The 12,462-nt window shown below is 42.0% G+C and overlaps 1 protein-coding gene across 1 annotated transcript; it reads left to right on the top strand.

Moving 5' to 3' along the window:
• Positions 1-9,606: 9,606 nt before the first annotated feature.
• On the top strand, positions 9,607-10,548 carry LOC143803796 (olfactory receptor 8D1-like). The gene has a single exon (XM_077281563.1). The coding sequence runs from the start codon at positions 9,607-9,609 to the stop codon at positions 10,546-10,548; it is 942 nt and encodes a 313-aa protein (XP_077137678.1).
• The last annotated feature ends 1,914 nt before the right edge of the window (positions 10,549-12,462 follow it).

The following is a 12,462-nucleotide window of genomic DNA, read 5'->3' as shown; positions in this document are numbered from 1 at the left end:
CTTGGTCAGCCACGGGCATTGTTCAGTCTCACACCTTTGTTGGCCAATGTTCACTTTGTATACATCACTAATGTAATTAAACTGTACTAATCCAAACTGCTTTCTCAGGTGATCAAGAGAAGATGTAAACCTGGAAAACTCACAAAAATAAATGGGTTTCATATACTGTTGTACTTGCTTTTTTTCATTACCCATTACTTTCAATGGGTAAAAAAAGTTGAAAAAAAAAAACGCTGAAAGAAGTGACATGCTCTACGTCAAAAAAAACATGCAAAGTGCAAAATACTGGTGATGACAAAAAAACTGATGTGCGTGCATAAGATTTCTGAAATCTTATAGACTTTGTATGCACTGCACCAGGTACTTGAAAACGCAGCTGAAAATTAGCATAAAAAATGCATCACAAAAACGTGTGAACTTAGGCTAATACTGCAATCATTGTTATCTTTAGTCTGACCATTCAAAGGTAGCAAGTGCCTTCATAGATCCTCCCATCAGTCTAAGGATATGTGCCCAGAAGGTCTTTTTCGGGCCGAGACCCTTTCGAACCTGCCTGAAAAAACGCTCAGAGAAACGTTGAAAATAATGAATCTATGCACAGAAATGTTAGAACTACTTGCTATACATTTGTTCCACCTTTTTTAAAAAAATTCTTAAGTACAGTATTTAAGGCTTTGAAATCTAAAAGAATGACCTGAGCCATTCTTCAAGCAGCTTTAACTTGGAATCAGCTACTAATTTGTATGTAATATTTTAAAAAAAAGATGACGATGGGATGGCAAAGATGCTGCAAAAATTACCAAAAAAAAGGACAAAAATCAGTAAAAACACTATAAGATGCTGCGTGCACATGCCCAAAGTGTAAATGCATCTGTACATTTAGCAGACAGAATACTTTGGTAACTTTTCCTGATGCAGACAGTAACGTTCCATAGGTTTCATTAACCAGACAGAGGGCAAAAGTGTTTCTTTCGGCTTCCATCTGGTAGATAGGCATCTGTATGCCGTTTATTTTTACTGTATAGGAAAAGACTTTCCTTGGCAATCAGCTATGATCCGCAGAGGAAGCGCAAAATTAATTTTAGACCACTACCTAAACTTTTCCTCTCTATGGCATCCACATGTCTTCATTGGGGCATACCTAGGGCCTGCCACAATGAGGTTTAACATACTCTTTAAGGATTTGTATAAATTTGATATATCCCGAATAGAAATGTTGCATGGCTTACCGACAACAGACTTATTACTAGTTACTCAACAAAACCTTAAGATAGAAACAAAGTGAACATATGCCCTGCTGTAAGTAGCAAAAAGCAATAGTGCATATAAATAACATAGGGTGCTTAGTAAACATTGTTTTTGATAAAAAGGCATTAAAGCCATCGCACCAACGCCAAGGTGTTCCCAATTGGGACGGTCCAAACCTCTAGTACTAAAACCTTACTGTGGCACTAGTCCCTAGTCACGGATTTGCTATGAGACAGAATAGTCTAGAGGTCGAGGGTCAGTACCAAGAGGGCTTGTAACAGACAAAGGGAAAAGACGAAAAAAAAAATGATGTCACCTGGACCAACAAGAGTTGGAATAGAAGCGATAGCATGCACCATGCTTTAGCAAAGACAGTGGCGGCAGAATAACAGCTTGTATGAAGATGTAGCTACTCCACAACATGTGTCATAAGAACCTTCATCAGTGTAGGAAGAGCCAGCGCAGAGTGTAGGAAAATGCATAAGGAGACGTTGTCTGTCTTTCCTGGCCCTCTACAATCTCGCAATATGATGGCCAGACAGTTGTCATTTAGCTCGTTTCAAACTAAGAGAATCACAGAAAAATTTTGTATTAGGGTGAATCAGAATTCTCTCTAAAGTTTGAGGCAAATTGAATTCACCTTGAACCAACTTAATCATCTTGAATTCCAACTGATTGGATACTTATAACTCTAGTCAAACCACAGATGGCATGGTGGCTCAGTTGTTAGTACTGTTTCTTTGCAACAGTGAGATCCTTGAGTCATGGCTCACCAACGACAACATCTGCAAGGAGTTTGTATGTTCTTCCAGTACTTGTGTGGGTTTCCTCTACTTTTCTCCGACACGCCAAAGAAATAGTGAAAGGAAACTTAGATTGTGAGACCCATTGGGGACAGCAATGATGTCTGTAAAGTGCTGTGGAATTAATGGTGCTGTACAAGCAAGTAAAATAAATAAATAACCAGGGGTCAGGTCCCCCTTTAAAGAAAACTTCAAAAAACATACCCCCTTTCATGGTTATATAATTCAATTTATGGGACAGTCTTACGAAAAATGGAACTGTTGGGAATTATGTGCTTATTTCGAGGGGTGGAAGGGAAGCTAAGATTTAGAACCTCGCAGAGGCTGCCGGCAGTCAGTATGCTGGTAACTCAATAAAATTTGGGATTCATTATCAGAAAAACAGAGCTCTGAAGGGAACACTTAAGCTACAGAATATAACTCCAAGTAAATCAAACTTCTGTGAAATCAAACTGTCCACTCAGGAAGCAACACTGTTTGACAATCAATTTCACATGCTGTTGTGCAAATGGAATAGACAGCAGATGGAAATTACACTGGTCTACAAAAAAAAGTTTCTGGCATGGACTTTAAGAACAGTTTTAGACTAATTTGAGGGTGCTGAATTCAAATCTGATCTTATAATTTCTCTATCGCATCACGTTTTTGTGCTATAGGTATATAGCCCATTTTCATGAATTCCATGATAAATATAAGTAGTGTATGAAAAGTGCCGGTTTATACGGTTCACTAAGGTAAATTTAGTTTTCATTTAGTCTCCCAATAAATGTGTGAATATCTTTGTTTTCTTGGAACATGCATAATTCCCATTTGTTATGATAACACCCTTGTTTTCTGTGCTACTGGGACAGTAGAGCTACAGCAGAGCATTGGGTGAAAACTGAATGGCCTCAGCGACAGAGTTTGGTATCTGGCGATATGAATGTCATCCATGATCCTCTAGTGGATAGGAAGGATATTGTCTTTCCTCCCTTACACATAAAACATGGATTGATGAAGCAGTTCGTCAAAGCTCTCAATCACAGTGGAGAATGCTTTAACTATACATGTTAAACTTTTCCTGGTCTTAGTGAAGAGAAGAAAAAGGTTGGAATATTTGATGGACCTCAAATAAGAACACTTATGAGAGACCCAAATTTTATCACATCAATGAATGAGAAAGAAGAAAGAGCTTGGAATGCATTTTGTAATGTGGAGCAGAAATTTCTAGGGAATAAGAAAGCAGACAACTATGAAGATATTGTGGAAGAGCTACTAATGAGTCTGCGAAATCTTCGATGTAGAATGAGTATCAAGATTCACTATTTACACAGCCATTTGGACTTTTTTCCAGAGAACCTTGGGGATGTGAGCGAGGAACAAGGGGAGCGTTTTCATCAGGACATTAAAACAATGGAAGAACGGTATTAAGGCCGGTGGGACTCACAAATGATGGCTGACTATTGCTGGAGCTTGATGAAAGACAACCCTGAAGCTGTACATCACAGATCAGCCAAGAAAAGAAAGTTCAAATAACTGCCATTTGCCATTCATCTGTGTGTCATATATATGTGTCTTTATATTTTGTAGTTTAATTCTGTAAGTATATTTGATTTGCTGTACATAGACTTTGTAATCTTTGTTATTCCTTGATTAAACATATACAAAATCTAGTACCGAAAATCATGTGTTTTTATCATAAAACATTAGGAGTAATTTTCATCAAAAATTGAAAATATCTCGAAATCCTGATGTGATAGCCAAAAACGGAGATCATATTTGTAATCAGCAGCCAAAATTGCCTTAAAATATGTTTTAAAACCTTTGGCCAGTAAAATTGCGCTGACCAGTGTTATTGACAATTATCAAGACACCCTCAATAAAAGAGTGGAGTGGGGTGCAGGTGGGGACCACAGACCACATCTCAGTACCAATGCTTTCTGGCCAGAGGCGTAGCTAGGGTTTTGTTCACGGGGGGACAAAACTTCTGAGTGGGCCCCTAACCAGGTAACCTTTATTACAACTGGGTGACGCACCCTAATAGTGGAGAACATCAGCAGATGACCGCGCTGTTACTGAAGATAATCTCTATATAAAGACCAATATTGATATTACCGCCATATGGTCAGTGGTAGACACCAGTCCTAAAAAACATATAAGAGATCACAGCACAGTTACAGATAATGTCTTACCGCTGAAGTCCTTTCTGATGGAATCGTTCACTTTTCCCGTCTTTTCCATCTGGCCCAGACCAACATGACAACTTCTTCCACCAAGGACTCGGCTGCAGAGGATGCCGCAAAGACACGCTTCACTTCTCATATTCCAGCCCCATCACCATCTATTCCCAACCTGCACAAACTCCTCATCCTGCTGATACCCCAATACTGAGCCACTGCTGCCGTATGTGTCCCTATTACTGCACCTGATACCCCAATACTGAGCCGCTGCTGCGGTATGTGTCCCTATTACTGCACCTGATATCCCAATACTGAGCCGCTGCTGCCGTATGTGTCCCTATTACTGCTCCTGATACCCCAATACTGAGCCGCTGCTGCCGTATGTGCCCCTATTACTGCACCTGCTGTGTGGTTCTCTGTGCCCTCTATATTCTAAAGCAACCATCTAAAATATAGTAATGCTGGGCGCAAGTGCCCTAGAAAACACTGCCCCTAGAAAGTAATAATGCCCTGTGTGCCCCTTTAATAGTCACAGTAACCTGAGATCCCCTATAACAATAAGTGCCCACTTTACATTGAATAATGTCCCGAGTCTCCCCCTGTACAGCTCCCCTATACACAGCATGATGCTCTCTTATACACAGTACAATGCCCACTCACTGTATAGTACCACCCACACAGTATACTGACCCCTTAGTAGCTTCCAAATTGTTTGATGGCTCCAACACTGTATGATAGCCCCTGCACTGTAATCCCCACACTGTATGATAGCCACCTCACTGTAATCCCCACACTGTATGATGGCAACCTAGATAGCCTTCATATAATAAATTGTGCCAGATAGTCCTTAATATAACACAAGGCAGCACCCCCATAGGCAGACCCTGTAGTATAAGACAGTACCCCCATAGACAGACCCTATAGTTCAAGACAGCACCCCTATAGGCAGACCCTGTAGTATAAGGCAGCACCCCTATAGGCAGACCCTGTAGTATGACAGCACCCCTATAGGCAGACCCTGTAGTATAAGACAGCACCCCTATAGGCAGACCCTGTAGTATAAGGCAGCACCCCTATAGGCAGACCCTGTAGTATAAGGCAGCACCCCTATAGGCAGACCCTGTAGTATAAGGCAGCACTCCTATAGGCAGACCCTGTAGTATAAGGCAGCACCCCTATAGGCAGACCCTGTAGTATAAGACAGCACCCCTATAGGCAGACCCTGTAGTATAAGGCAGCACCCTTATAGGCAGACCCTGTAGTATAAGGCAGCACGCCTATAGGCAGACCCTGTAGTATAAGACAGTACCTCCATAGGCAGACCCTGTAAGTATAAGACATTACCCCAATAGGCAGACCCTGAAGTATAAGACAGTACCCCTATTGTTATGATCGGATGACCTTGGAGCCGCATGAGACTTTCTCAGGAGAAGGTGGAACCTATACTGACCGCAAACCCTAAACTGACACCGCAACTAGAAGTAGCTGTGGGGTGTACCTAACACATCCTAGACACCTCGACACAGCCGGAGGACTAAATACCTCTATAGATGGAAATGGGAATTCTATCTTGCCTCAGAGCAGAACCCCAAAGGATAGGCAGCACCCCACAAATATTGACTGTGAGTATAAGAGGAAAGACAAACGCAGGCAGAAATCAGGATTTAGCAAAAGAGGCCATGCTAGCTAAATAGGAAAGGATAGGACAGAATACTAAGCGGTCAGTATTAAAACCCTAAAAATATCCACAGCAGATAATACAAAAATTCCACCATCTAACTAAAGACATAGAATCTGTAATCTGTAAGTATAAGACAGCACCCCATAAGCAGACCCTATAGCATAAGACAGTCCCCCTATAGGCAGACCCTGTAAGTATAAGGCAGCACCACATAGGCTGACCCTGTAGTATAACACAGTACCCCATAGGCAGACCATGGAGTATAAGGCAGCACCCCTATAGGCAGACCCTGTAGTATAAGGCAGCACCCTTATAGGCAGACCCTGTAGTATAAGGCAGCACGCCTATAGGCAGACCCTGTAGTATAAGACAGTACCTCCATAGGCAGACCCTGTAAGTATAAGACAGTACCCCCATAGGCAGACCCTGAAGTATAAGACAGTACCCCTATAGGCAGACCCTGTAAGTATAAGACAGCACCCCATAGGCAGACCCTATAGCATAAGACAGTCCCCCTATAGGCAGACCCTGTAAGTATAAGGCAGCACCACATAGGCTGACCCTGTAGTTTAACACAGTACCCCATAGGCAGACCATGGAGTATAAGGCAGCACCCCTATAGGCAGACCCTGTAGTATAAGACAGTACTCCTATAGGCAGACCCTGTAAGTATAAGACAGTACCCCCATAGGCAGACCCTTTAGTATAAGACAGTACCCCTTTAGGCAGACCCTTTATAATAAGACAGCACCCTATAGGAAGACCCTGCAATATAAGGCAGCACCCCTATAGGCAGACTCTGAAGTATAAGACAGTACCCCTGTAGGCAGACCCTGTAAGTATAAGGCAGCACCACATAGGCAGACCCTGTAGTATAAGACAGTCCCCCTATAGGCAGACCCTGTAAGTATAAGGCAGCACCACATAGGCAGACCGTGTAGTATAACACAGTACCCCCATAGGCAGACCATGTAATATAAGACAGTACCCCCATAGGCAGACCCTGTAGTATAAGACAGTACCCCTATAGGCAGACCCTGTAAGTATGAGGCAGCACCCCATAGGCAGACCCTGTAGTATAAGACAGTACCCCTATAGGCAGACCCTGTAAGTATAAGGCAGCACCCCATAGGCAGACCCTATAGTATAAGACAGAAACCCTATAGGCAGACCCTGTAAGTATAAGACAGTACCCCTATAGGCAGACCCGGTAATTATAAGACAGTACCCGATAGGCAGACCCTGTAAGTATAAGGCAGCCGCCATAAAAAACAATAAATAAATACTCACTTCTCTTCCTCCTTGTTCCAGCGGTGCTCTGAGCTCCCGCTCCTGCTCATCTCCTGACAGTGGGCGCCGGGCAGTGACGTCATCGCACCCGCTGTCAGTGTCGGCGATGCCAGACACTGACAGGGGGATGATGGGAGGAGCATAATGCTCCTTTTCTCATCAATGCGGTGAGCTGTATCGGCTAGATGCCGATACAGCTCACCTTGCGATGACAGGCGGGGGGCTCACTGCTGGTACCGGGCCCTCCCGCCTGCTCAGAGGCCCCATAGCAGCAAAGCAGGGAGATCGATTCTCCCTGCTCTGCCGCAGAATGTAACTGTAACGGCGCCCTGCGAGCGCCGATGCAGTTGCAGTAGCGTAGCTCTGTGTGGGCCCCCATCAGAGCGCGGGGCCCTTGGCGACTGCCCCCTCTACCCCCTAGTAGCTACGCTACTGTTTCTGGCTAATGTTTTGGTTACTTTTGAATGTGGGTTGTGCTTTCACACTCGTGGTAGCATGAGACGGACTCTACAACCCACATAAGTGACTCAGGTAGTGCATCTCCTCCAGGATGGCACATCAATGCGAGCTGTGGCAAGAAGGTTTGCTGTGCCTGTCAGCGTAGTGTCCAGAGGCTGGAGGCGCTACCAGGAGACAGGCCAGTACACCAGGAGATGTGGAGGGGGCCGTAAGAGGGCAACAACCCAGCAACAGGACCGCTACCTCAAACTTTGTGCAAGGAGGAACAGGAGGAGCACTGCCAGCGCCCTGCAAAATGACCTCCAGCAGGCCACAAATGTACGTGTCTGCACAAACGGTTAGAAACCGACTCCTTGAGGATGGTCTGAGTGCCCGACATCCACAGATGGGGGTTGTGCTCACAGCCCAACACCGTGCTGGATGCTTGGCATTTGCCACAGAACACCAGGATTGGCAAATTCACCACTGGCACCCTGTGCTCTTCACAGATGAAAGCAGGGTCACACTGAGCACATGTGACAGACGTGACAGAGTCTGGAGAGGCCGTGGAAAGAGATCTGCTTCCTGCAACATCCTTCAGCATGACCAGTTTAGCAGTAGGTCAGTAATGGTGTGGGGTGGCATTTCTTTGGAGGGCCGCACAGCCCTCCATGTGCTCACCAGAGGTAGCCTGACTGCCATTAGGTACCGAGATGAGATCCTCAGACCCCTTGTGAGACCATATACTAGTGTGGTTTGCCCTGGGTTCCTCCTAATGCAGGACAATGCCAGACCTCATGTGGCTGGAGTGTGTCAGCAGGTCCTGCAAGATGAAGGCATTGAAGATATGGACTGGCCCGCCCGTTCGCCAGACCTGAATCCGATTGAACACATCTGGGACATCATGTATCGTACCATCCACCAACGTCACATTGCAACACAGAATGTCCAGGAGTTGGCAGATGCTTTAGTCCAGGGCTAGTAAGAGATCCCTCAGGAGACCATCCGCTGCCTCATCAGGAGCATGCCCAGGCGTTGTAGGGAGGTTATAGAGGCACATGGAGGCCACACACACTACTGAGCATCATTTCCTTGTCTTGAGGCATTTCCACTAAAGTTGGATCAGCCTGTAACTTCATTTTCCACTGTGATTTTGAGCATCATTCCAACTCCAGACCTCCATGGTATTTTAGTTGTGATTTACGTTGATAATTTTTAGGTTTTATTGTTCTCAACACATTCCACTATGTAATGAATAAAGATTTACAACTGTAATATTCCATTTAGTGATATCTAGGATGTGAGATTTTAGTGTTCCCTTCATTTTTTTGAGCAGTGTATATTGATTAACACAGAATATTTGACCTATTCAAAATTGTGAAAATATATATATTTATTACGATTTCAGTTGTAATTTACAGATGGTTTTCTTTGCTGCAATGTCACAGTCCCAAGAGAATAGACACCTGAATATTTATCATGGCAGACGAAAAAGGACTGTATCTAAAATTCATGTAACGTTTTAATTGCCCATTGAGGACTTAGTGTAAGGTTAATCATGAGTAAACGCCAGGGAGTAATTATCACAAAATAAATGCTATAAGTGTAGGCAGATATTTATAAGCATCTGGGTTATTTGATCAGCGACTACAGAAGAGGCTACAGGGGGTGCCGCAGAATTCTAAATATCCCTATATCCAATAAAGGAAAAAAGCAGATTGGACCGATGTAAGTAGAGGATGTGGCTTCGTCCTTGCTGAATGGTACTAGATCTTGCTGGTTACTGCCTATTGCTAAGTTATTGGTAATTTGAGCAAAAATTTTCACTTACCGTAATATAATAACATAGACAGAAAACAAATTAAATGAAAGATACTTTGGTAATATTATTAACAGAGGAATTCTAATGTCATGATCTAACAGCAGTATCCAAGAATAAAAACATGAAATATTGATTCATCAGATACTTGACGTGAGCTTGGCCACAATGCAAACAAACCAGACATCAGTCACATATTTCATCATTAAGGGCATATCGGATGACCCGCATTTGGAGCTTTTGATCTTCTTACTGGTTCTCCTGATTTATCTCATCACTATATCTGGGAACTTGACCATTCTCATTGCTTGCAGAGACCCTCATCTCCACACCCCCATGTATTTCTTCCTGGGCAACTTGTCCATAGTAGATATCTGTTGCTCTACAGTTTCCTTGCATAGGATCCTTACAAATTTTATCGTTGGGGATAAAAGAGTTTCTTTCTTTGCTTGCATGGCTCAGATGTACATGTTTGGGTCCTTACAAGGTCTTGAGCTGGCAGTCTTGACAGCCATGAGTTATGACCGCTATGTGGCCATCTGTAAACCTTTACAATATCAGTTGATTATGAACTCTAGGACGTGCGGAATTTTGGCTGCCGTCTGTTGGATTTTGGGATTTTTGCAAGTTCTTCCTCCTGCTGGGACAATTTATAGTTTTTCTTGCTATTTTTCCATTGAGATCAATCACTTCTTCTGTGATATAATCCCTGTGATAAGAATTTCATGTGAAGACACCACATTTGTTGAAATGCTCTTCTTCATAGAAGGACTTTTTCCCATAATTCTGACACCATTTCTCCTAACATTTGTGTCTTACATTTTTATCATACATGCTATACTAAGGATACGTACCAGCTCTGGAAGATTGAAGGCCTTCTACACATGTTCCTCACACCTAGCAGTGGTCATATTGCTGTACACAACACTTTTTGGACAATATCTGACACCAAACCTAAGTAGTACTTTGGAGTCCAAGAAAGTTTTTGCTCTGTTTAACACGGCTGCTGTTCCTATGCTAAATCCAGTAATCTACAGCCTAAAGAATAAAGATGTGAAAAGGGCTTTGAAAAAGATCCTAGGTCCTGGTGAACTCCTTTCAAGATTATGATGGTCAACTCCTTCAGCTGTAAAACTTATTTAAAGTGGGGCACTAAAAATGGGGAAAAAAAACTTTTCTAAATATGTTATGCTGTGTTGTGTATTGGAAATTAGGGTTGAGGATTCAATATCATCAGTTAGCCAGAGCAAATAATATCTACAAATAGTTCCTTTCATATCCACCCAACATCAGCCCATAAGTTTCTCCCATAGCTTACACCTGATTACTGGTCCCAGTAGTAAGACATCCTATAACCAGTTTATTTTACAGGGAATATGTCATCAGAAAATGACCAATTTATTAAATTTATTATCATATTTTTGTTTCAATTTTTTGGCAATGATTTTTATATCACAAATTTAGTGACAATGAAAATGATGAATCCTGCAATTTTCACATTGGCCACTTTAACTTTTTTGTACCAATTTCTTGTTTCAGGAAATGCACATGTACATTAGTAGTAATGATCAGACACAGACTATTTTTTTAATTGAAGCATCTAATGAGCAGCTGAAAAGTTCATTGTGAAGTCAGACAGGGAATTGTGAATGGTTGATTCTGTGTTATTAGTTGTGAATAGAATTATCAGACATTGTACAGGTGGAGGTGAGCTGCAACAGAGACTATTGTGATTAGTGGTACCTGTGGTATGAGCTGTGCTTAGAGGTGTTACCTGCTATTATAATCCTGCCTCTGATTATAAGGAAATTGCATAAAACTCATACTAATAGAATTGGAAGTATGAGTCAAAAAGGGCCCCCTTGACCAGTTTGAAAATTGCAAGATTATGAATTTTGTTTTTTTTAATAAAGATAGTAATATGAAAAGTAAAATATTGACAACTTTTCTCTTTTAAATACATGTAACAAGAAAACCTTACTTAAATAATGAGTCAATTTCTAATGACACATTAACTTTAAAAAGGATCCCTTTAAAACAGAAGGATTGGTCTACAGCTTGTTAATAGCTAAAGGGCTGAAGAGTTCCTCTCCCCATTTCATTCAGATGTGGGATAATGATTTTGGTCAAGCTCGTTCCCCAGATATTTGGTACAAAACTCATTTACTGATCATAAATTCTCACTTTATTTTAGAATTTATGGTACTGAACCATCGACAAATTGCATAAAATGTACCTTAATTAATCTTCACTGTCCTGGAGATGCTCATCAGCCATCCCATCTGCACAATGCTTCACATGTAGTGTGAGTGCCTACACTTCTCACCTACAATATATGGGGTGATGTTTACACCCACTGCGGTACCTTACGTGAAACAGATATTCACATAGCACTGGTGCTAGCTTTCTTTTCTATATTTACAAGATCATCTCATAGATAAAAGTCATTCTTTATTAGATACTTTATCATAACTACAAATGCAATTCATATGTAGTTTCTGAAAATCTGTGTCCACTACCTTTTAAATGAATGTGTGTCAAAGCTCTTGATGCAGTAATGCGCATGGAGGAGATCAAATCTGATTACAACAATCAACCTCTTTTTTGCCACTTGGTTGCCATGGTCTCATTTCTGGTCTTCCCCTGCGATCTGTACTTGGCTTTGAGAAGGTATTGTCCCATCCCCCATAAAAACTGAAGGAGATGGAGTAAAAAAGCCTGTCTATAGCAAGTCCAAAAGTTTTTATTACCACATAATACAGCAACATTTAATAAAATATTTTTCACCCAGAATTAATAGTAATACACGGCATCAGGTAGATTGTAAAGGACTCCAGCAAAATGGGTCTGGAAGTCAACACATAACACTATAATAAGAGGATCCGGGGAAACATGTTCCAAAAAAATACTCAGGTAAAATATGTGTTAGTACGCCTTTTAAAAGGCCAAAAGTACAATAGCTGGTTCAGGAGTAGTCCTTACCTACAAGTGGATCCCAGTGTGACTGCAGACTCCCAGCCCCAA

This window comes from Ranitomeya variabilis, chromosome 2, assembly GCF_051348905.1.
Source record: "Ranitomeya variabilis isolate aRanVar5 chromosome 2, aRanVar5.hap1, whole genome shotgun sequence".
Taxonomy (NCBI): Eukaryota; Metazoa; Chordata; class Amphibia; order Anura; family Dendrobatidae; genus Ranitomeya; species Ranitomeya variabilis.
This window is presented reverse-complemented; position numbering and strand designations above follow the sequence as displayed.

Bases quoted from the DNA above. Each gene is read 5' to 3' on its own strand.
- LOC143803796 (XM_077281563.1), top strand. From the start codon at position 9,607: ATGCAAACAAACCAGACATCAGTCACATATTTCATCATTAAGGGCATA.